At 38.4% G+C, this 25984-nt stretch overlaps 1 protein-coding gene across 1 annotated transcript in view; it reads left to right on the top strand.

The window, feature by feature from the left end:
- The window catches only part of LOC104089947 (tRNA ligase 1), a 35885-nt gene that overhangs the window by 5560 nt on the left and 4341 nt on the right, over positions 1-25984 (top strand). Inside the window, exons 7-23 of the mRNA XM_009594966.4 lie at positions 78-201; positions 678-784; positions 2955-3083; positions 9369-9430; positions 9535-9699; positions 11452-11612; positions 11755-11786; positions 12562-12719; positions 19737-19816; positions 20406-20471; positions 20557-20843; positions 21126-21233; positions 21841-21938; positions 22295-22355; positions 23559-23635; positions 23747-23818; positions 23950-24026. Of these exons, the coding sequence (XP_009593261.1) occupies positions 78-201; positions 678-784; positions 2955-3083; positions 9369-9430; positions 9535-9699; positions 11452-11612; positions 11755-11786; positions 12562-12719; positions 19737-19816; positions 20406-20471; positions 20557-20843; positions 21126-21233; positions 21841-21938; positions 22295-22355; positions 23559-23635; positions 23747-23818; positions 23950-24026 (1864 nt within the window). The remainder of the gene's footprint in view (positions 1-77; positions 202-677; positions 785-2954; positions 3084-9368; positions 9431-9534; positions 9700-11451; positions 11613-11754; positions 11787-12561; positions 12720-19736; positions 19817-20405; positions 20472-20556; positions 20844-21125; positions 21234-21840; positions 21939-22294; positions 22356-23558; positions 23636-23746; positions 23819-23949; positions 24027-25984) is intronic.

Raw genomic sequence — 25984 nt, 5'->3', positions numbered from 1 at the left:
GCTTGTAATTGACTATTGCAACATCTTTTAGACTGACACCCTTTTGCTGACACTCTTTCCAATCTTTCTTTGAACAGCGGTTGTGACTGCAGTCACAGAGTTGGGAAATGGAAAACCAAAGTTCTATTCAACTCCCGATGTAATCGCTTTTTGCAGGGAATGGAGACTACCAACCAATCATGTATGGCTGTTCTCAACAAGGTATGCATCTCAGTATGTCTGGTTTCATTCTTATTTAAAAACTATTAGTGTCACAGGTGATACAAGCAACCGTTGGGTTTATGGCATTATGGCCTTTAGTTCGAACATGCTATTATTTTCTTAGTTTTCCTGTTGATGATGACATACGAGAAAGCAAATTGGTAGAAATGCAGCTTTGTTTCTGGTTGGCTGCCATGAAAAGCTAGGTCATGTGGTGACTCTAATACCTATTTTGAATCGCTTTCTTAGTAACTGAAGATGGTTTCTTATCCCATCATTGGAAGATTCTGTCTCTTGTATACGGATGGCTCTTCATGTTTTTAATTAGCTCTCAATGTCAATTTCACTGGCATGTTGTTTCACATTGTCTCATTTCCATTAAAAAAGAAGAAGATTAAGTTTGGGTCTGTTTCTGTCTTTATGGAGGTATGAGAAATTATCTATTTCTGAAAAAATACACTTGTTTCCACATGAAGGAAATCTGTGACTTCCTTCTTTGCTGTGTTTGATGCACTCAGCGAGGAAGGTACAGCAGCAACCGTTTGCCAGGCTCTTGACGAAGTTGCTGATATTTCTGTACCTGGTAAGTTTAACATTGTATAAAATATTCTTTAAATTGTTCAGCTGGTTTCATTTGATTGGTCATCTTCCATACCATTTCTATGGCCTGTTCGACACATTCTCCTTCCAGTTTTTTGTGGCTAACTTTTTCTGGTAGGGGGTTCATTCTACCAGAACTGCTTGGTACATTAGTCTGGAGTGGGAAAAGGTGGAATTGGTAGTTTAAAATATGTCAGGTGATCGTTGGAATAAAAAGTTGTAATTATACTTATTGTATGTCGTTGCACTTCTGGAGAAGGAAAAGTTTTTTAAGCAATGAACTGACATAACTTTTGAGGTTTAAGTAATCTAATGGAGGAAGAGTTTGGTCAGATGCAGTGTCATACATATCCCGAACCCCTCCATATACCATGTTGTTGTCATGGTGTCCCATTATCTACAAAGCAAATCACTGTTGTGAATAGCAGGGTCACTGACCTAATAAAGAGATACTGCAGAAAATTGCTGCAAAGCTAAGTTACCAATTTTTAATTGACTATGAAAACAAAGCCAAGTGACCTAAATTCTAATTCTCCTTGACTTTAAAAAAGTTGACCAATGACCGAAATCTAGAAGCGGTTGATAAGGTGAATTTAGAACATAATATTACAACTAAAACCATTGAACATTTTCAGAATTCATCAAAGTCTATCAGTCAACTACAACTTAATCTCAAAACACTTGGGTTTGACAAAATGAATTTCCTGAATTTCTCTATTGAGGTCTCTTTCTTCTGTACAAATTATAGGTTCTAAAATCTCACGCTGATGCGAATAACTAGCTCAACTCCAACTAGTTATAATCGCATGGTTCTTTGCTTCTGCTGAACTCTTGTTGCATCGATCTCGAGAGATTTTAGTCTACTGAGATAGCGTTCTTCCATTTGATTTTGAGCCTACCTCATCTAATTGTATCACACAGCTCATCATATTTTCTATACTTGACTAGCTTCCTTGTGACAGTTATGTGGTACAGTACTTCAAACTTTAAGCTTCCGTGTATTTTGAAGAACCTGTACGAAGACCTATAGTCGTGTCACACTTGCTAAAAACGGGTATGTCAAGGAAAACAAAGGACTTTATACAACATTGCTTTCTTCTTACATATGAGAAATATGAGTGAAAAGAAGATAGCATATATCAGATGGTAAGTGTAAGAGGTGGGAGGAAAATGAATCATGTATTTATCTATTACCAAGTAACGTACAGATTGTGGGATATAACTTTCGATCTCTTTTGGCATGCAATGGAGCATGCCAAACACCTTCAAATGTTTGTTTCTTTACTGGGCTTTTAGAAGGGAGAGAAGGAGAAGTACGGAGATATTTCCGCTAGAAACTAGAAGATCTTTGTTGTTTTTGTGAACTTTCATAGCACCTGCGGGGTTTTCAATTAGTCTAGATGATTGGACACTCGATCTTAGCCAAAAGGATGAGAAAGGTAGATGATTGGACACTATTTCTATAGAATCATATTTGGTCTAGATTTTCTACTGCTGTATACCACTTGTATGCATGAATATTGTACAACTATCACCTTATCAAAAGGGAAAAAAAGAAGGGAAAAAAAGAAGGTTTAATGTGACCTTATCTCTATGTCGTGCTAGCTCATACATTTCTTTTTTCCGATCCCTCATGCCTTCACTTTTGGTACAACTTGTCTAAGGTTTTACCCTGGATTTTCCTATTGCCTTTTAGCTTCTCTTCACTCTCTTATGCTTTTCAAAGGCCTTATCTATCTTCAATCCTTGCCCTTCACATACATCGTCAGATTATTTTCCTGCTACAGACAATTGTCACGTGTCATAGCATCTTTGCTGTTTACTTATTTTAATACGCACTTTCATTTGTCTGGTTCTTTTATGGATTTCTAAGAGCATATTAATTAGAGCATGACTGGGTCTCTAAAAGCAAAATGCTTCATGTGCTTTTAAATTTTCAATGCTGCTAAAAATTTACATCGTTAAGTGGCAATCTTGTAATGCCCATTCTGATTGTCTGTATTTGTCTGTATATTTGCGATTGACTTTTGCAAATCTAGTCATAGTTTTCTTTCTAATCTGTTCGCTTACATCTGCATTATTTGTTTATGTTGTCTGTGCTCGTCTTTGAAGTTGCATTTTTCTCCCTTCATATACTTCGGTTTGATGTGCAGGATCAAAAGACCATATAAAAGTGCAGGGTGAAATTTTGGAGGGCCTTGTGGCTCGCATTGTAAAGCATGAGAGCTCAGAGCACATGGAACGGGTTCTGAAAGATTTTCCTCCTCCGCCATTAGAGGGTGGTAAGATGATTATTTCCTATATGGTCTCACCAAACTCTGTACCGATATTTATTGGAGTTTTAGATGTTTTATTTACATGCTTAAATGAAGTAGTGAGAAAATTGTTTTGTTAGGTGGTGTAATTTTCATTTGAATGGTTAGAGAAGCCTAAATAACAAGTACGAGTGACCCACATCACCTTGTGACCGTGTTTTGGAAGTGTATCTTCTATTCGTCCTCTCCTAGTTCTCTTAGTCTTCCTGTAATACACCCAAGTTGAATCGTGAGAAGCACGAACTAAGCTTGAGGCTTCCCATTCAGTGTATCCTCTATATTACTTCCCTTTGTCTCAATATATGTGATGCACTTAGACACATTAGGTTCCTGTTAGAAATTTAGAAATTAGACTGGTTTACTCTTTATGCTCACTTGTATATATGGTTTCCGTACAACCCATGTACTGTTTTGTGTTTAATACATACAACATGTTACCTTCTCAAAAAATATATGTGATACACTTTCCTTTTTAGTATGTCTCAAAAAGTATGATGCATTTATTTTTTTAGAAACAAATTTAACTTTAAACTTCCAATTTTATTCTTAATGAGATGATTTATAGCCACACAAATATATATGGTTTGTTTTAGACCACAACTTTTAAAAATCTTTCTCTCTTTCTTGAACACCGTGCTCAGTCAAAGTGCATCACATAAATTGGTGGGAGTAATTTATTTAAACGTGGTGCTACACTTGTTTCACTCCATAGGACAACCAAAAAACTAGTCTACATTTCTTTTGGTGGTTATTTAAGGGGAGCAAAATTAATGTTAGGACGGACTATTAGATACTTTTCTCATAAGAAGTAAGACTTGATACAACGACAATCCTCAATTTACTCGGCCTTATTCCAAATTTCAAAAGGACAAGAGATATTATGTTGTTTGTCTAACAAAATAGCTTTGGTTTATTGAGCTTGAGAGGGCAAAATTAGGCTGATATATTTCGTACAAAAAGTGGTAGTACTTATAGTATAATATAAAAAATCTAAGTACATCTTGAATAGTTATCAAAGTATAAGATATCTGATGAATACTTTCGTGGGAGTTTATTAAATTGTTGATGTTAGTTTACATATATCATATATGTATAGTGTAGTCTTGTCCCACATCGGAAGAGCAGTAATATTTCCTTGTAGTGTATAGCTATAAATAGGGACCTCTTGTATTGTATTTATTATCCAATATCAATAACATATTTTCTCCCGTGCTTTCTCGCATGGTATCAGAGCATTAGTGAGAAACCTGTCGCTGTGCATCATTCCAGCGACTTCCGGGAAGAAAGACCTCTTCGCCGTGCAATTTTCCGGCGACTTAGAAGGCTGTCCGTAAGCAAATCACTTTCTGTTGGTGTTGTGCAAAAACCAACACCACCACAAGACTCCTCAGGCTCCGACGACCAAATCCAAGTCAACCCCACCTGAAAACACACGTCCATGCGCCCTCACGTGCTTGGAAAAGAAAAAATTTTCCCGCGAGATCTGACCCACGCGCCGGCGCGTGAGCACTGTTCTGGCCAGATTTTGAAAAGGTTCCAGTTGAACAATAGGATCGCCTGGTAATTCCGATCCTACCCTCACTGGTTTTGTTCATTCCGACGACTTTGAGTTTTTCCGTCAGCTACAGTAGATTCCTGCGAGCTACAGTGTTTCTAGCGTGAACAGTGTTTCCGGCGCAGAACAGTGTTCTGTTTTCCTGCCGTAAACAGTGTTTTTCAAGCTTTTTCTTTAGTTTTTTCCCAGGAGTTACTTATTTCCACTATTTCAAGTTAACCCTACTACTACAAATTGTAGCGACATGAGAACCGATGCTTTGAATAGTCGAATGGTTTCTTTAGTAGATTATATTGAGTTCCTTCAGTACAAAGCATGTAAGCAGACATTTCGTGGCAACATGGGAACCGATGCTTTGAATAGTTGGATGGTTTCTTTAGCAGATTATATTGAGTTCCTTTAGTACAAAGCATGTAAGCAGACATCTTCTGAGATAGCTTCTGTTGTTCAAACAGGTAATAGCGTGGCTGGTTTCTCCCAATCTTCATCCTCTGAGTCTTGGGTCATTGATTCAGGTGCATCAGATCATATTTCTAGTAACAAATCTTTTTTCACTACTATTTCCTATTCTCAATCTCTTCCAAAAGTCACAATGGCCAATGGGTCTCAAACCATGGCAACTGCAATAGGTCAAGCAAGCCCACTTCCTTCCTTACCTTTAGATTCAGTCCTTTATGTTCCCAATAGTCCTTGCAACCTCATAGCTGTTAGTCGCTTAGCCAAATCACTTAAATGCGCTGTTTTATTTCTTGATGACCATGTTTTTAGACAGGAACGCAGTACGGGACGGATCATTGGTACCGGGCGTGAATCAAACGGACGTTATTACCTTATCCTTGTTAAATCACATGGACTCATATCTTGTCTTCCTTCTACAACTTGTCCTATTACTGATTCACCAGATTTATTACATAAACGGTTGGGACATCCCAGTTTGTCAAAACTTCAGAAAATGGTATCTGGTTTATCTGACTTGTCAGCTCTAGAGTGCGAGTCATGTCAACTCGGTAAGCATACTCGCTCCCATTTCCCTCAGCGTCTTGATAATCGAGCAGAGTCATCTTTTACTTTAGTCCATTCAGATGTTTGGGGTCCTAGTCGGGTCAGTTCCACCTTGGGATTCCGCTACTTTGTCAGTTTCATTGATGATTATTCCAGGTGCACTTGGATATTTTTGATAAAAAATCGATCTGAGCTGTTTTCTATTTTTCAGATCTTCCACGCTGAAATTCAAAATCAATTTGGGGTTTCTATTCGCACATTTTGTAGTGATAATGCTCGAGAGTAGTCTTCCCCATTTCAGCAGTTTATGAAATCTCATGAGATTATTCATCAAACATTTTGTCTGTACACATCTCAACAAAATGGGGTAGCTGAAAGAAAGAATAGACATCTTATTTAAACTGCTCGTACCCTACTCATACAATCTCATGCTCCGTTGCGTTTTTGGGGGGATGCAGTTCTTACATCTTGCTATCTTATTAATCGTATGCCATCTTCAGCTATCCAGAATCAAGTTCCATTCTCTGTCATGTTTCCCCACTTACCTTTGTTCTCTCTTCCACCCCGTATCTTTGGAAACACTTGTTTTGTCCATAACCTTACTCCAGAAACAAATAAGTTAGCGCCTTGTGCTCTTAAGTGCGTATTTCTAGGTTTCTCGAGAACACAAAAGGGGTATCGATGCTACTCTCCTGACCTCCAGCGGTACCTTATGTCCGCTGATGTTACCTTCTTTGAAACCCAATCATACTTCAGTCATCACGTAGATATTTCTGAGGTACTACCAGTTTCATCTTTTGGAGATTCAGTCACTTCAGCTCCACCACCTACAGCTCCAGTTGTAGCTCCACCACCTATAGCTCCAGTTCCACCACATACAGCTCCAGTTGTAGCTTCACCACCTATAGCTCCAGTTCCTCCACATAATCCAGTTCAATCTTCTGCAACTCCACCACTCTCGACTTATCATCGTCGTCCACATCCAGCATTAAGCCCAGGTGATTCACGCCCCGCATAAGATTCTGCACCTAATGCAGACTTGTCTCCTCTTAGTCAACCAATTACACTCCGCAAAGGTGTACGATCCATACTTAATCCTAATCCCCACTATGTCGGTTTAAGTTATCATCGTCTGTCGTCACCTCATTATGCTTTTATATCTTCTTTGTCCATTGTTTCTATCCCTAAGTCTACAAGTGAGGCACTATCTCATCCAGGATGGCGACATGCTATGATTGACGAGATGTTTGCTTTACATGCGAGTGGCACTTGGGAGCTTGTTCCTCTTCCTGTAGGTAAGTCTATTGTTGGTTGTCATTGGGTTTATGCAGTCAAAGTCGGCCCGTATGGCCAGGTTGATCGGCTTAAGGCTCACCTTGTTGCAAAAGGATATACTCATATTTTTGGGCTTGATTATAGTGATACTTTCTCTCCCGTGGCTAAAGTAGCATATGTTCGTCTCTTTTTGTCCATGGCTGTTGTACGTCATTGGCCTCTTTATCAGTTAGACATTAAGAATGCTTTTCTCCACGGTGATCTTGAGGAAGAAGTTTATATGGAGCAACCACCTGGTTTTGTTGCTCAGGGGGAGTTTAATGGTTGTGTGTGCAGATTGCGCAAGTCACTATATGGTTTGAAACAGTCCCCTCGAGCTTGGTTTGGTAAGTTCAGCACAATTATTCAGGAGTTCGGCATGACTCGTAGTGAGGCTGATCACTCTGTGTTTTATCGGCATTCTGCTCCTAATCTGTGTATTTATCTAGTGGTTTATGTTGATGATATTGTTATTACCGGCAATGATCAGGATGGTATTACTAATCTGAAACATCTCTTCAGCACTTCCGGACTAAGGATCTAGGCAGATTGAAGTGTTTTCTAGGTATTGAGGTCGCTCAGTCTAGCTCAGGTATTGTTATTTCACAGCGGAAGTATGCCTTAGACATTCTTGAGGAGACTTGAATGATGGATTGTAGACCTATTGACTCTCCTATGGATCCGAATGCTAAGCTTCTGTTTGGACAGGGGGAGCCTCTTAGAGACCCTACGAGATATAGGAGGTTGGTTGGCAAATTGAATTACCTCACAGTGACTAGACCTTACATTTATTTTCCGGTGAGTGTTGTAAGTCAGTTTATGGATTCTCCCTGTGATAGTCACTGGGATGCAGTTGTTCGCATTCTTCGGTATATTAAGTCAGCTCCAGGCAAAGGATTACTATTCGAGGATCGAGGCCACGAGCAGATTGTTGGGTACACAGATGCTGATTGGGCAAGATCACCTTTTGATAGATGTTCTACGTCTGGATATTGTGTTCTAGTAGGAGGTAACTTGGTCTCGTGGAAGAGCAAGAAACAAAATGTAGTTGTTCGATCTAGCGCCGAAGCCGAATATCGGGCCATGGCTATGGCGACGTGTGATTTAGTTTGGGTCAAGCAGTTGCTCAAGGAGTTAAAGTTCGGAGAAATCAGCAAGATGGAACTAGTGTGTGATAACCAAGCTACTCTTCATATTGCGTCAAATCCGGTGTTCCATGAGAGGACTAAACACATTGAGATCGACTGTCACTTTGTCAGAGAAAAAATATTTTCAGGAGATATTGTTACATAGTTTGTAAAGTCGAATGATCAACTAACAGATATTTTCACTAAGTCTCTTACTGGTTCTCGTATTAGCTACATGTGTAACAAGCTCGGTACATATGATGTGTATGCACCGGCTTGAGGGGGAGTGTTAGTTTACAAATATGTATAGTGTAGTCTTGTCCCACATTGGAAGAGCACTAATATCTCCTTGTAGTGTATAGCTATAAATAGGGATCTCTTGTATTATATTTATTATCCAATATCAATAACATATTTTCTCCCGTGCTTTCTCACAGCTGAAATTGTGGGTATTCCAAGGTATTATCTCCATAAAGGATGTGAATAGAACTCTTAAACTGAATATTGTATTTTTATTGCAAGAATTTTAGAAAATAGAAACAACTTTGAACTGTTTCTTCTTTAAAAATTCAAGTACACCTTGAACTTATCAAATAAAAAAGGTGAAAAAAATTCAAGTACATCTGGAATATATTTCATCAATCATAGAAACAAAAATATGAAGATTCAATGTTGAAGTGGCTCAAGTAGGACTCAGCCATCAGATGAACCAAACAGAATGAAGTCGTACTAAGCAAATAGTAATGTCCTCTCTCAAACAATTTGTTAGTTATGCGTAGTCCCACATTGGAATGGGAGTAATATGTACTTTGTAGACTATAGATATAAATAGGACCTCTTGTATTATATTGAGTATCCAATATCAATAATATATTTTCTCCCGTGCTTTCTCACACAATTCATGTGATGTGAGGCAGTTACATACAAGTCTACACTTCCAATTCTTTTTGGTTGTCTGTGCTTCTTAAAAAATATAGAGAACTCCTAGTTCTTTTTATTTTGTATAATATTGGTCTATGAGGAGCCTAAATGGAGTGACATAGTCAACGTGCATTCAATAGCCGACCCGAACTTACTTGGGTTTGCGGCATAGTAGTTGTTGGTGCTAGATATTTGGTTTTAATTTTTGTATTTATGCACATAAATAATTTAAATGAGGAACATGGTCACTGGGGATTTATATAGACGACCCCAACTTGTCTGGGACTTTGGCGTAGCTGTTGCATGCACATAAATGTTTTTCTTTTTTTCCAGAGGGCTTGGACCTGGGACCTACACTACGTGAAATTTGTGCTGCAAATAGATCAGAAAAGCAGGTATTGGTAATCTTCTATGAGGTCACATAATGTACCAGTTCAGCAGCTAAGAGTAATTTCTTGTAATCATAGTACCTAACTCTATGTCTATTCTACGTATGTAGCAAATAAAGGCACTTCTTCAGAGTGCTGGCACAGCTTTCTGCCCGAATTATGTGGACTGGTTTGGAGATGAAGATTTTGGTTCACATTCAAAAAATGCTGATCGAGCTGCTGTCTCAAAGTTCTTACAAGCACATCCTGCTGATTTTTCTACCAGAAAATTGCAGGTTTGGGAAACTTCTCTGAAGAGAACCAATTAAATATCTATCTCTTGATCTTATTGTTGGTTATTTAAATCATGATAGTCATCACTGACCTAACCAAATTAGTTTCTCACACGTATGTTATCACAATCAGATTATAGCAATACCAGTGTTCACAACGAGACCTAGCTAGCTAGTATTCGTATATGTTAGTTCTTCCCTAGTAATCAGCGTATCAGATCACTTTCTTTTTATAGCATGTTCAACAAAACCACATTTTAGCATAATTGCTTTCACCATGACGATTGTGTATCTTTTCGCTTAAGCAGACGCAGTATGAAATATAAATCATGGTTGGTGCTGTCCCTGCAAGAAACACAGTAGGTAATGTAGGACAAAAACATAGTATAGGAGATAATTTATCTAAAAGGGAAGATATATATCAACAACATTCACCAAAGTTTATTTATGAAGGTGATCATTTTCCTACACCACAAAGGTAAGGTATAATAGTGGAAGTATCAAGTTTAAGGAGGTTCCAGTATTCTGGATTAACATGTAAACACCCGAATCTAATTAATCATAGAATACCCTTGCCGTTTTGTTTCGGTTTGAGAGGATAAAATCATACTGCAACTTTTGCTTGGTCCTAGGCACTTTTGTGGTGCTTAAAAACAGTAGTGAGAACATGGGAAAGCATTGCAATTCAACTATCTTGGAGACGTCAGAAAGTGAGAATAACTGCTCTCTCAAAGAAAAAGTTGTGTAACTGGGATATTGAGCTGGCTTGGCATTTTTGGCACACACTGTGGATTTCAAATATTTCACTGCATATTTCATGTTTTGCTGTCACATTCTCGTATCATTACTTCTATGCTCTCTCCTTTTTTAATTATGCTATGGTTTGGTTTGACATGAATTTTAAATTGCAAACCATTGTATGGTGGTGTTTCTCAGAGTGAGATGATGAGTTGTTAGGCTTCTAGTGTCGGGAAGGTGTGAAAGTGGATTAGGCAGTTTCATTGTATTTTGGTGCAGTCTTCCATTGAGAAAGTGAGCTTTGATTATAATTCAGAGCACGGCAATCAATTTAACCAAGAAAGGAGTACTATTACGTTGTACATTTGGTGTTGATGTTTTAAACTTGCTTTACTTTTGCTCCCCATTTTAAGTGACTTTTGAACCTATAAATATGTCCGATTCATCTTACACCGTACTAAGTCGAGGTGAACACGAGTGGTTGCAAGTGGGGAAGTAATGTTCCACTTTCTTTTAGCTGCACATAACAACAGGAAGGGAAGAACAAATACCTCCCTGGTCGAGGTGAACACAAGTGGTTACAAGAGGGGAAGTAATATTCCACTTTCTCAATAAGTCCATCTTCCTCTTCACATCGTCCTCTTGTCCCTTCCTGAGGTTGAAGATGGTTTTCTAGGACAGTCATATTCCTGTTCACTAGTTTTATGCATTTTTTATTTCATACATCTCTTAGACGTTTTGGTTTCTTCCTCTCTCTGGCTAACTTGGTCCCGTCTTTGTCATCACTTAATATGTTCTCATTTAACATACACTGGCTGTTCTTTTTCTCTTATTGGTTGAAAAAAAAATACTGACATTTTGATTCAGCTCATGGAACTATGTGAATTGGTCCTGGTTTGTAGCTTAACTGTGTTGTCATCCTTTTTTTTAATTCCAAAAACCTGATTGATTGTTATAAGATTTTAGTTATCTATCAACTTTGTTAACCATTATTTGGGATATATCCACTTCCTCCAGGAAATGGTTCGTTTGATGAGGGAAAAGCGCTTTCCTGCTGCTTTCAAGTGTTACTATAACTTCCATAAAATTAATGATCTATCAAGTGACAACCTGCCTTTCAAAATGGTGATCCATGTATATAGTGATTCAGGCTTCCGCCGGTACCAGAAAGAGATGAGGTCTATTTTGAACTATTTCAACAGAAATTTGTCACCCCATACCTCTTTTTCTCATCGTTCTGGCAAAATAATGTTTTACATTTTGGGTTCTGCTGCATATCTCTCGTGATGTTCTTGATTAAAGAAATTCTTGTCATGTCAGGCACAAACCAGGACTGTGGCCTTTGTATCGAGGTAATATTTGTTGATCTATTGTTTCCAACCAAAACTGAACTGATCTGCTAGCTGCTATAAGTGCTAACCTGTAAAGCCTTTTAACATTGCTATCCTGTAAAGTCTTTAACATGGAAATGAGACACTGTTTTCTGTCGTAATTTTACTATAAGAGGAATTGCCATGGATACGGCCGAAACTACTCATTCTCGACAGATTTAAGAGGATCTTTTTTTCTCTTCTGGGAGTAAACGAGCGGTTTCATTGCTGGTGCTTGAGATGATGTGAACTTTTGTTAGTCCTATTTAAGGACAGAGTGATGGTATAAAAAAGGCATATAAATTTTTGACGCAAGGGTAATTTTAAGACTCTCCTCCAGGGGAACAAAGAGTTACATGGTCATGTTATATATGAGCAATTAGTTGAATATGTGTTGGCAGTAAATTCATGATTATTTTCTGTGGAGAGAAAAGGGAAGGTTAAATTGCCAATTCTCATTCCTTTCATCTCTTCTAGGTCGTGAACCTTGTGAGAGGATCAGGTTGCAACGATTTTCTGCTTTAGAGCTCTATTTTACCCCCCCCCCCCCCCCCCAAACCCCCCAAACCTCACCCTCCAAGCTCCCTCTTTGTCCTGCTTCATGATTGATATCTTCATTCATTTTACTCCAGTTCTTCATCTCGTATTTTCTTTTATGTTTCACTAGAAGGGTAGGGTGGTCTCCAGTCATTGAGAGTCCCCTCTTACTCATAGCATCATCTTTTGCACTGTAAGTTGCTGATGTAGTTGTTCACAGGCTTTTTCGTTGACCTGGATTTATTCAAGGCCAATGAGGAGAAAGCTGCTGAAATGGTACAAAGTAGCAATCATATGGTAAAAAATGAGGAAGAGGACAACAGTTTAGCTGATGAAGATGCAAATCTGATGGTTAAATTGAAATTTCTTACTTACAAGGTAATGCAGCTTTCAAATAAGCTTTCATTAACAGTGAGTTGATGTCACTCTTGCCTGTTTGTGAGTTGAAACTGGTCGTTCTGCTTGTACTAGAGGCATAATCTTTCAAGCTGTGGTTATCATTTACTTCACTTGTTATATCTTAATGCATGGCTCATGCAGAATAGAGTAGTGCACGGAATAGGTTTTCATTATTTCTTGATTGCCAACTATAACCTAAACAATAAGCTTGTGAGAATTGAGACTGGAACAATAATCTTAGGTCGAGTCACTATGACGTAATTCAACTTAAACTTGCTACCTATATCTTGCATGATCACTAAGGGGTGACCATAATCGGAACTCACTGTCATAATTAGGATTAGGATTATGAGTGGAGCGTGTACCTTTTCGAAATGCAATTGGAAGACTAGGAGACAAGTCCATAGTAATTGAAGGATCCGGTGCAAGACGTGAATCATCTGGACCTAATGCTGGACGCTAACGGAGATTATAAGTCAAGAGTGGCGGAGATATAGAATTTGGAGTTGTAGGTGGTGGAACTATAAATGGCAGAGATGTAGGTAATGGAGCCGAAGTTGTTGTATAAGATGTAGGAGAAATAATGACAGAGTCCCTAAAACATGGATCTGTGAAGTACGGTTGAGTTTCAAACCTCAAAGAAGGTAACACCATCAGACATAAAGTACCGCTGGAGTTCAGGTGAGTGCACCCCAGTGGTTGATGAAGTTGGAACACGGACTACCAGAGACCAAGGCTCCAATTGCAATGGAGGCAAAGAAAAAATTTAAGTGATTTCCGTTTGTGTAAGTGTTTATGAATTATGAGTAGAGTTCCGCTTATTTGTACTTGTGGGAGAATGCTGGTACCAATGGACTAGTAGAGGTACGCACTAGTTGCCTTGAAAATTACCCCTTTTTCAAAGAAGCGATGTAAAGTCGAGGAAGGGGTGAGATACAGAATTCATAGTTTCCTAACCCTTTTGCTCTAAGGTTGTTTACATGTTGAGCCTGTGAAGTGCATTAAAATAGTGAAAGTGACACTAAAAACTTATTTTGTTTCATTATGGGGGAAATAGGATTTATTTTGCTGCAGGATCCAAATCTTATGATGTCACACGACTCAAGTCAAGGGCAGAAACATGGTTCGAGTGGGTGGAAAGGAGCCATAATCCGATGCGTAGAACAACCTTCAGTTTGAAAATCATGGAGTGGCTTTGCTTCGTTCTTCAGGAGGCTTCAAGAGATGCTGGCACATATGTAAGGAAATGGAAACTAAAGGAGCAGTTCTCGATCTTGTTCAGTTCAAGGAGGAGTAACAAGTTTGGAAGGTTTATTAGCATTGTATCAGTCCAAGGTGACAAAAGATCGGTAACTATTATTCCTGAAGCACATTTAATGCGGGATGGAATGATATTGCATTAAAGATCAGGAGATTCATCAATGCAGACAGAGGACCATTTATTACGAGTGGTCCCAGGAACATAGTTCCCAAAATTTCATATACACAATCTGTCAAAACCAGTAAATGGTAGACGAAGGAATCTAATGAAGCACACATTACAAAAGGTACCAACAACAGAATATTGATCTCAGGTGGTGCTGCAAATGTTGATGAGGGTCTGTTGGGTAGATGTGTGGTTGGTAGCTTCGAAGAAGGCCTGACAGAGAAACCAACTCTTTCTGATATTCGGAGGTGGTCAGTGAGCTCCTGGAAAAATACTTTTGGAGTAGATGCATACGAGATGGGGGGATCAAGGTTTTTGTTCCAGTTTCCTAACAAACACATGGCAGAACACATTCTTCAAGGGGAGGGAATGGAGGTGGAAGCGGGCAAAAATCTCTCTGGAATGGAGGTGGAATTGCTGCTCTCTCATTACAAAAGGCACCAACTGCCGGTTGCTGCTCTTCCATACAAAAAAGAGGTTGTACATGGATTAGAGTCATGGGTCTTCCATTGCATTTCTGGTCAGAGAAAATCTTCAAAGCTATCGGAGACCACTGTGGAGGTTGGATGGAAACAGAGGAAGAGACTTCTTTAAAAAATCATCTCAAATGGGCGAGAATCAAAATCAAAGGTGATGGTGTTAGTGTTCCGAAGGAGATTACGATAGCAGATAAAGGCTTAGAGTTTATCATTCCTATTTGGTGTGAATCACCGACGAGGGTGGCAGTCGGAAAAGAAGAAGAAAAGGGGTTTGCTTTGAACCAGCGGGCAATGAAACCCTACTTTACTGAAGATAATAGCAACAACTATATAATAAGAAAGGATGGGCATGTGGGTACATCAAATACTGTGCCCATTTCAAATTTCAAATGTGACCTAGGTCAGGGAGTAAGTGGTTATGATAATAGGGCCACAGATCTGATAGGTTTGGGTTCTGCACAGGCCCAACATATCATAGAAAATAAAAGAGACAAGGAGCAAGGGAACTTATTGGGCTCGTTTTTATTTAATGAGGCCCAATTGACAACACCAGTCCAAGATAATTTGCCATCCTCGGATAAATTGCAAGAAGATCTCTTGGGCTCGTTTCTTTTAACGAGGCCCAAATGCTTCCATCAGTCCAAAACTTTGTACCCTCCTCACACAATTTAGACCCATTATTGGTGAAAATTGAGGCAAACAACAGCGTTCCTAGCAGCTATTTACAAAGCTCTACAGAAGTTGTTAACAAAGAAAGAGGAATCACTTTTTCCCCATTTCAAGCGACAAATCAGATAATAATTCATGAAGAAGAAGCTGATGATTATGTATATGCTATGACCAACTTTGAAGGTGAGGGTAATCAATTTGAGACGGGGGAAGATAAAAGTGACATGCAGATGTTCGATACCACTGAGACTGATCTCTGGTCAGTGGAGGAAGCTGAACCTTTAAAAATACAAGCTCAAGAAGAGGAGATAGAGGGGGAGATGGATGCATCCTTATGGGTTTATAAGAATGTGTTGAAACTTAGCAAGCAATTTGGAGTTGACTTTCAGGGATGTGAAAGAGAGGCTCTGGCTCTCTTCAAAAAAATCGATAGTAGCAGGCAAATTAAGAGAAAAGAAGCGGAAATCAAAACCATGGAGACTCCCAAAAGGCAGCAACGAACTAAAAGGCTTGATCATTGACATGAAATTCAAAAGCATTGGGACAAGGAACAGGGGGCAAGAGACCTCAATTCTGAATCCATGAATATCAAGATTATATCTTGGAATGTGAGGGGTTTGAATGGGATCGATAAGAAGAAGGTAATTAAATCATTAATTGAAGAGTGGAGAGCAGATATTTATTGCTTTCAAGAGACTAAGTTGGAAGGAACGGATTATGTGGGGTTGGAAGCTAATGGGAGAAGTGGTGGAATATTAATTATGTGGGATCGAAGAGCGTGGAGGGGGGAACTAGTAAATACTGGTCTATATAGTATTTTCTGTAGACTTAATTCCCTACATAGTGAGCTCTCGCAGAGGTGTATGGGCCACATAGTAGAAGAGAAAGAAAGGAGTTGTGGTGGGAGCTTGCACCTACTAGAGGGGTATGTGAAGGGCCTTGGGTGGTTTGTGGGGATTTCAATACTACTAGATTTGCAAATGAAAGAAGGATAAATGGAGTTTCTACTAAGGCTATGGGGGATTTTTCTGATATCATAGGGGAACTGGAGCTTGTTGACCCTCCACTAATGGGGGAATGTACACTTGGACAAAGGGGGAAAATCATGATTGTTCTTCTAGAATTGATAGATTTTTATTCTCTGTCGAATGGGATGAGGAGTTTAGTAACATCAAGCAATCCTTACTTCCGAGGATTAACTCTGACCATTGTCCCATTTTACTGACATGTGGGGACTGGGAATTCTCGAAGTCTTACTTTAAATTTGCGAATTGGTGGATGGAGGTAGATGGCTTCAAAGAAAGGGGGGAAGGCTGGTGAAATTCTTTTCAAATACATAGTAGACCGGACTATGTTTTGTCCTGCAAACTTAAATGTTTGAAGACAAAGCTGAAACAATGGAATGCTAATAAATATGGGAGCTTGAAGATAAAGAAAATTGGCATACTTGATCAGATTTCAGCAATGGATATTTTACAGGAGCGGAGACCACTTACTGAAGATGAATTTCTTCAAAAGGAGAACTTACATATGGAGTTTGAGGAGATAGCAAAATATGAAGAGATCTTACGGAGACAGAAATCTAGAAGACTTTGGCTAAACGAAGGAGATAAAAACACAATGTTTCCAAAAAATGGCCAATTCTCGCAGAAGGTTCGATTACATAGATAATCTGGAGGTTGAAGGAGAAGCTATTACTGATCCAGAAGGTATTAAAAAGGAGATAGTAGACTTTTACCAGAACCTATATGCTAAAACAGAAACATGGAGGCCAAACTATAATTTAATGGATGGACCTTGCATTTCAGAGGAAGAAACGAAGTGGCTGCAAAGGGATTTTGACAAACATGAGGTATTGGAAAGTCTTAAACTATGTGCAGCTGATAAGGCCCCAGGGCTTGATGGATACACTATGGGGGTTTTTTCATAAGTGTTGGGAGATAGTCAGGGAGGATCTCATGAAAACCATTAAGAATTTTCATAATAATGAATACTTCGAAAAAAGTTTCAATGCCTCATACATAGCACTAATTCCTAAGAAGAATGGAGCAAAGGAGTTGCGAGATTTTAGACTAATTAGCCTAATTGGAAGTGTGTATAAGATCATCTCCAAGCTGCTGACAGAAAGATTGAAGAGAGTAGTGAATAAGCTGGTTGATGGTCATCAAATGGCATTTATAAGAGGGAGACAAATCATGGACGCTGCATTGATAGCTAATGAGTGTGTGGACTCTAGATTGAAAGGGCAATATACATGGATCCTGTGCAAGCTAGATATTGAGAAGGCATATGATCATGTTAATTGGATCTTTCTTCTAAAAATGCTAAAGGATATGGGTTTTGGTGCAAAATGGATTAAGTGGATCTCTTTTTGTATTAAAACTGTGAAATTTCCCATTCTTGTCAATGGCTCCCCGGAAGGATTTTTTGCATCAGAGAGAGGTCTTAGACAAGGAGATCCATTGTCACCTTTTCTATTTCTAATAGCCATGGAAGGGCTGGGTCAGATGCTGCAAAACGCCAAAAGAAATGGGTGGATCACGGGGAGGATAGTAGCTTGGAGATCACACATTTGTTGTATGCTGGCGATTCACTGGTGTTTTGTGAAGCTAAGGTTGAGCAACTAAGACATCTAAGGCTCATTTTGGTTGTCTTTGAAGTGGTCTCAGGGTTGCATGTGAACTGGAGGAAAAGTATGTTGTTCCCGATCAAGGAAGTCCAAAACATTCAAGTATTAGCTACAATATTGGATTGTCAGGTGGGATCACTGCCAACCACTTACTTGGGTTTGGCATTGGGTTCTAAGAATAGATCCCAGGAAATATGGAATGTTGTGGTAGAAAAATGTGAAAAGAGACTTGCAACTTGGAAGAGCCAATATTTATCTCTAGGAGGTAGAGTGGTTTTGGTGAATTCTGTTTTGGATGCACTTCCAACATATGTCATGTCCTTATTTCCTATTCCAGTTAAGGTGAGAAAAAGAATAGATGCAGCAAGGAGGAATTTTATCTGGCAGGGCAATAGAGACAAGAGAGTCATTCACGTAGTTAACTGGGACTCACTCATTACCAGCATAAGAGAAGGGGGTCTAGGTATCAGGAACTTAAATGCACACAATCAGTCTGCTCATGAAGTAGTTGTGGAGGTATCAACTAGAGACTAATGCTCTATGGAGTAAGGTCATATATGAGAAGTATGGCCAGTTGGATTAGTGGTGCACAAGACCTGTTAATACTCCTTATGGAGTGGGAGTTTGGAAAGCTATTAGGAAGCTCTGGAATTCTATGTCGTGCAACACTAGCATAAAAGTTTGAATTGGAAGGAAGACATTGTTTTGGAGTGATAGTTGGCTAGGACATGGTCCGCTAAAAGAACTATTCCCAGAATTTTACTGCATTGCTATAGTGACAAATCTTAGAATGGAAGCAGCTTGGGGACAACATGGTTGGAACATCAATTTTAGAAGAGGTCTGCATGATTGGGAGCTTGGGTGATTTACTGAGCTTTTTACAACTTTGGAAGCTTTCCAAGGTCTTAAAGAACATGAAGATTCTCTTATCTGGAACAATGGTAAGAATGGGATGTATATTGTCAAAGCAGCTTATCTTTTGTTATCAAACACTAGTCGTCACATAGATGGTTGGCCATGGAAGAGTATCTGGAAAGTTAAAGCTCCTTATAAGGTGATTTGTTTCACATGGCTGGTAGCAAGAGAAGCATGCTTAACTCAAGAGAACCTGAAAAGGAGGGGATTCCAACTTTGCTCTAGATGTCTTTTATGCGGCAGGGAATTGGAAACGAATAGCCATTTATTCCTTCACTGCCCTATTACAAGTCAACTGTGGCAATTGTTCCTTAACATTGTTGGGCTAAGATGGTCTATGCCAGCTACTACTGTTGAGTTACTAAAATCTTGGAACAACACTGGAGACTCAGTCAGTCAAAAGACATGGTGGAGACTGATACCTGCATACATATGATGGACAATATGGAAGGAGAGAAACTCAAGAGTTTTTGAAGACAGATACAAATCCGTTCAAGATGTCAAGATGGACCGTATTCTTCTATTTCATTTTTGGTGTAAAGAAAGTCTTGTAGAGGATACAGAATATCTGGTAGACATGTTAGGCTTTTTGTAATTAGGTAGACCAAGATTGATCTACTATTCCCTGTACATATGGTTATGCACTGCCTTAGTGCATTTTTTATTAATACAAATGTTACCATTCTCAAAAAATAGTGAAAGTGACAGTATCAGGAGACTCAGTTTTGTTTTTCAAAGTAATATGGTTCTCGGTTATCCGTCCACTTAATAAGATCTAAATTTTGGAGCATAATTTGTTAGCATGCTATGTTGCTTTGAAATTTATCACATGTTGAGCAAAGCAATTTCATGTTAGTTTTTATTTCATTACTGTGCAGTTGAGAACTTTTTTGATCCGTAATGGCTTGACGACTCTTTTCAAAGAAGATCCTTCTGCATACAAGGCTTATTACCTGAGGTGAGGTTTATTTTGTTGGTCTTTGTTCTTCAATGGTCAACCTCTTGTTTGAACTCCTTGGTGGCTTCATATGCATTGTATCTGTGTTTCACGTTGTTCAATAAAGAGCCGCTGCTACATTGTAGCCGACATAATTCAATAATTATAAATTGTTCTATCCACATCTTAGTTGGTCTTTTAAGGGGTGTTTATCGTCATATAATGAAGTGCTACAGTTCTAATGAATTATCTAAGTTATCTGAAATGCTCATATTGATTTGTCATGATCAGCCTTCACATTATGGTTTTGTACAGCCAAATCTCTGTTGAATCCACTAGGCTATTAAATTATTGCCGAACTTCTAGTTTTCAGATCTTATTTTTCCAGTCTGACTAGTGTAACTACTTTGAATCTTGACTTCTTTTTTTTAAATAGCTTTTATTTTTACCCAAGTTTTCAAGGCTGTCTCTACTGTTTCTTCCATTTTTTCGTGTGTTGGAACCATCAGTCTGTATTTTTACATAGCTTTTGTTTTTATGTCTGTATTGTCTTATCAATCCTCAAGGATAAATTATTATATCAATCTCTATAACAATATGGTCAATACAGGCAAATGAAAATTTGGAATACTTCAGCTGCCAAGCAACGGGAACTCAGCAAGATGCTTGATGAATGGTAATACTAAATGAACTTATGATTTTCTACGATTAGTCACTTTTCTTTTCCCACTGTAGCATCTTACTGGGACTACTTCTTTCAGGGCAGTATATATACGCAGAAAATATGGAAACAAACCATTGTCATCATCCACATATCTAAGTGAAGCTGAGCCCTTCCTTGAACAATATGCAAAGCGTAGTCCACAAAATCAGGCTTTGATAGGATCTGCTGGAAATTTAGTCAAAGTTGAAGATTTCATGGCCATTGTTGAAGGACAAGATGAAGAGGGTGATCTCGAGCCGGAGAAAGATATTGCACCTTCAAGCCCTAGTATTCCCAGCAAAGACATGGTCGCGAAGAATGAAGGTCTCATTGTTTTCTTTCCAGGTAATATTGAACTGGTTTTGAATTCCCAGATTGTATACAATATTTGAATCTGTTATGGTTGTTTTGTATTATCTTGTTCTCTAGTAGTTGGCCTGTACCCCAGTTGTGGGATCATGTGGATCATACTGGATGTTGTTGTTGTTGTAGTAGTAGTTGGCATGTAGTGGATGATGTAACTCTGGAGTCTTTTATGTATTTTGTATGTAATGTACCTCTTTTGTTTTTAGAACCTCCTGCACCTTTAATTATGCTTTCTTTTTGACTTGCTATGCTAAATTACAGGAATACCAGGTTGTGCTAAATCTGCACTTTGTAAGGAAATACTGAATGCTCCAGGAGGGCTTGGAGATGATCGACCAGTTCATAGTTTAATGGGTGATCTTATCAAAGGTATGAGGTGCTTTTTAACATCTTTTGGAATGCTCCTTAATTATAAAGGAATTTGATTTTGCATGTCCATGTGTCTTGTGCCATTAGGTTGATATCGTGTATCCCCTCTGTCTCATCTTTGTACAATAGTATTTGACAAGCACAGGGTCTAAGATGTGAATTTTCCTTATATATTGAAGCAGTAATAGTGGAAGAATATCTTCAAACTAATGGTTGAAAATTAGTTGATAGAAAAAAAACACGTCATGATTTTTTAAAATTTTTTTTTTGATAGTCTAATGTATTTGGATTCTTAAAAGTTGTGAAAGTTGTATAGAAATAGAAGGGCGTTAAACATTTTGGGACATCCCACAATGGAAAGAGTTTTGTGTAATTAGGACAAAGGGAGTATCTATTTTATTGTGACAAGCATTTGCTCTTGAATACAGGTTAAAACCAATTGAAAAAAATTTAACTTGGAACTAAATCATTGTGATCTTGTTCTTTCTTGCCACAAACATCTGATTCCCGAAACTTCCACTAATAATCTCCTTCTTTTTCTTGCTTGAGGACTCAACTTTTTCTCAGATAATAAAGTTTGATCTCTTTATATCCATCATATTAATAGGTAGATATTGGCAAAAAGTTGCTGATGAACGCCGAAGAAAACCTTACTCGATCATGCTTGCTGATAAGAATGCACCAAATGAGGAAGTATGGAGACAGGTAGGTTTTTGTATTTGCTAAACTGTTACCTGAGTAGTACAAATCATTTGATGCCAAAGGCACTTTTTATTGTTATTCTCACTTTCAAATTAGCATAAGATGTAGTGGTAGTGCTACAAATAATGATACCATACGAGATTATGAAATCTAGTTGTAGCATCTGTTCTCTGTAGCTCGCATACAACTTTTATAATGCCACAGAATGCATCTTCTAGTTTTAGAGTGCTGTGGAATTCATATAAAGAACTTGAGTTTTTAAGGTTCTCTCAGTTCGGAAATAGCATAAGATGTATTGGTAATGCTTCAAATCATGATACCCAGATTTGCCTCACACGGTTTTATTCTCATCGTTGCAGATTGAGAACATGTGCCTAAGCACCAAGGCATCTGCTATTCCAGTTGTACCTGATTCAGAAGGTCTTGTTAGAAAGTTCCTCTGTAGTTTCTGTTGCATACATTTTGGATAACCTGTTATGCTGCTCTCATGCAAGTCTGCTTTAACAACAACAACAACAAACCCAGTATATTCCCGACAAGTGGGGTCTAGGGAGGGTAGTCTGTACCAGTGTTATCAAAGGCGCGCTTAAAGCGCGCTTAAGCCCTGAAGCGAGGCTCAAAACATGTTGAGCGCTTCGCCTCGCTTTGGGGGCGCTTCTGTGTCGCATCAAGGCTCTAAGGCATACTTTTCCTTGCCGATGAGTGTAATCCTAAAAAGGCGACACTAAACAACTGATATTTCATTTTATCGTAATTATTTTTCAATTTTTTGTCTGTATATGTGTTATTCATGCTTATAATTATTGGTCTTGGACTACATATATATATATATATATATATATATATATATATATATATATATATATATATTTTTTTTTTTTTTTTTTTTTTTTTTTTTACTTTTTCTCCCGTTGCGCCTTTTTTCATTAAAGCCCACGCTTTATTTGCGCTTTGCGCTTAAAGCCCCAACAGGCCTTAGAGCTTTTTTGCGTTTTTCGCCTTTGATAACACTGGTTTGTACGCAGACCTTAGTCCTTACCCCTACCTAATGCAGGTCTCATGCAAGTCTACTTCAATTTATGAAATGCTGGGGCACTTGATTTAGTAATTCACCCAGTGCTCCAGTGGCTTTTTTTTTGCATTTCTTGCTATGTTGTTTCAGATTTGTGTTATTGACAATTCTTGTTTCTTGCTGAGTGAAAAATTACATCCGATTCAGGTGGAAGCATGGAAAATGCTTCCCACCTATACCTCTGACTTTGCAGTTGTCTTATCTGAAACTTAGAGTGGTGAACTCCCTATCATCTTGTTATATGCTTTTGTTTCTTGAGATGAGACAGATACTTCCCGCCTACACTCCTGGCTTTGCATTTGTGTTATCTTTAATTAGACTGGTGAAGCTCTGTATCATCTTGTTATATCCTTTTGTTTCTTCGAGAACAATTATAGGCTAATCTTCATGGTGCTTACAAAATGATGATTTACATTACCTTGCTTTACGGCCAGTGACATTGGTAGTGGTAGTAAGAGAATTGTTTATTGGAAAGTTCATTTGTTTTATCTTGGGTCATACTCATCTGTGTGTACATGTGGGTCTTAGTTACTGCTTGGTTAATCATGCAGGAACTGAAATCAATCCATTCTCTGTTGATGCACTTGCGGTTTTTACATTCCGAGTACTTCACCGAGTTAATCATCCGGTACTTAACTCTTCACATTACTCCGTCCTTGTAAACTGCTCTTCAGCCATTTACTCCATTCAACTTGGATATCAATGTCTTAGACCTCTCTTTTCTGCTGTGATCCTGAAGGGAAATCTTGACAAGTCATCTCCAAATGCTGGATATGTGCTGCTAATGTTTTATCACCTTTATGAGGGAAAGGTACAAAATCTTATTGCGCTAACAAGATTATGTGAGATCTTTCTCTTAAATGAACTGTATTTCATTAGTTATTAGAATAAATAAATAAACGAGACATTTGTATCTGATTCTTTTGGTACACTTCCACTCAGAGTCGTCAGGAGTTCGAGAGTGAGCTTATTGAACGTTTTGGCTCACTTGTCAAAATGCCTCTACTGAAACCTGAAAGGTTAGTAAGATTTCTTTCTTCTGACCCCCCCTTAATGATGGTTGGCCTCTTCAGCTTGAAATGATTGTATTGCTCAACTACGTGTTTAGGTGGCTTTTTCCTTTCCTCCTTGTTTGATTAGTTCATTATGTTAGATTGTAGTTCGAACTCGGCCATAGACAAAGCCTGACATATAAGTAGAGAAGGGCAAAGGGGCGAGCCCATTATCCATAGAGTTTCGAACTGTGCGCCAGTTGGTCCTTGAGGATTTTTCGATTATAAGAAAATGTTAGATTGCAGTTAGTCACAGCAGTCATATCAGCTGAAGTGTGTTTAGGGTTTAGGGTGAAAGAAAAGCAACAACGTGTAATAATAAAAGCATGTGTCTCCTTGTGGCATTTTTCTTTGATAATGTACAAGCAGTACAAGTACATTATTGGTACCATAAAGTAAATCCACAAAAGAATGATTCCTTACAAACCAAAACTGATCTTTTATATATCAAGAACATTATTGGTACACCAAAAGAATTAGGAATGACAGATTATTCCTCAAATGTACTTAGTCATTCTTTATTTCTTCAAAAGCTCTTTTTTCTCTTCCAGTGGAATAGTCGAGGTGCACACAAGCTGGTTCGGACACCACCGTCATGAAAAAGACTCTTTCTCTTTCTCCACAGGACCCCGTAGTGCTAATAAGGTCACATCCTACGCTCTTCAGCTTTTTATTTTTCTTTTAAAGGCTCAATTGAAAAGTGCCTCCTTTACTATGTCGGACATCTCCCATTTTACTCTGAAATGCACAATCTTCCACCACAAGCGAGTTGTGACCTAACAATGTAGCAGGAGGTAGTAAATATCTTTACCCGAACATTTGTTTGTAAATAAAGCACAAGATAAAGTATGTAATTCTCTCTTTTCCCCTCAAAATCTCAAATGTCAGGAACCATTTTTGGTGCCTTGGGAATTCAAATTGATAATCGTGGAAAAACATGACTCCTCCGTAACCAAGAGCTTGTGATAAATAGAAGTGGATTCTGTAGAGGAATATATGGAAGGATCAGTAGATAATCAATAGAAGTGGATTCTGTTTCCATGTCTTACCCTGAGAATGATGTTGCCACTGCCACTAAAATCTATTGATTATCTACTGATCCTTCCATATATTCCTCTAAAGACCGTACCCAAGTGAAGTATGATATGTTTAGTTCTCCATCCTGCTTTTACAAGTCCATACTTACTCGTAAATCTTCATAATCATTTTGTTAATAGGGCCTTGTTGAAAACTCGGAGGTTCTTTACCTACGAACCCTCCCTCCTCCCCCCACCCCCCCTTTCCAACGTCCTCCTAGCTAATTAAAGCGAACTTCCTAGCCTCACTGCTTCATCTCAAGAAATTAAAATTCCATTGGAGGCTTCTCAATTTACCTGTGACAGTGCTATATGCATGAAGCAACGACATGAATTGTGTGGGCATGCTCAATAATGTACTTTTCAGTTTTCACTAATGTTCCTTCCCCTTAATACAAGTTTCTCTTCCACTATGCACTATCTTACTAGCCCCCTCTTAGCTCTTTCAATCATCGTGTCCCATGCTGATTGGTCATTGTAAAAGCACAAATAGTAAGGGGAGAGAAAGATAATAAGAACTATTAGCTTCCCAATGAATAAAAGTATATAAGAGATTTTATGAGAATTTGGAAGAAGAAAAGTGGGCAACGATAAAATTGGAGGGAAAAGGGAAGTGTAAATGATTGATTAAGGCTATAAACATTGGGTTTGGATATCATAGTTGAATCCTCTTCATAATCCATGTTGGTCCTTTTTCCCTTTTGCTTGCAAGCTAGTGTGGTATTTGTAATGCAATTTAGAAAAAGAGGGTGTTGGTGTAATTTCTTAAGCTAGGGGAAGTATACGTAATGTTGCTTAACTTGAGAGGAATTACTTGTAATTTGCTCTAAATTTACTTCTCCATAAGTT

The sequence above is a fragment of the Nicotiana tomentosiformis genome, chromosome 11 (genome assembly GCF_000390325.3).
Source record: "Nicotiana tomentosiformis chromosome 11, ASM39032v3, whole genome shotgun sequence".
NCBI lineage: Eukaryota > Viridiplantae > Streptophyta > Magnoliopsida > Solanales > Solanaceae > Nicotiana > Nicotiana tomentosiformis.
Note: the sequence above shows the minus strand (reverse complement) of the source record. Positions and strands in the feature narration are given on the sequence as shown.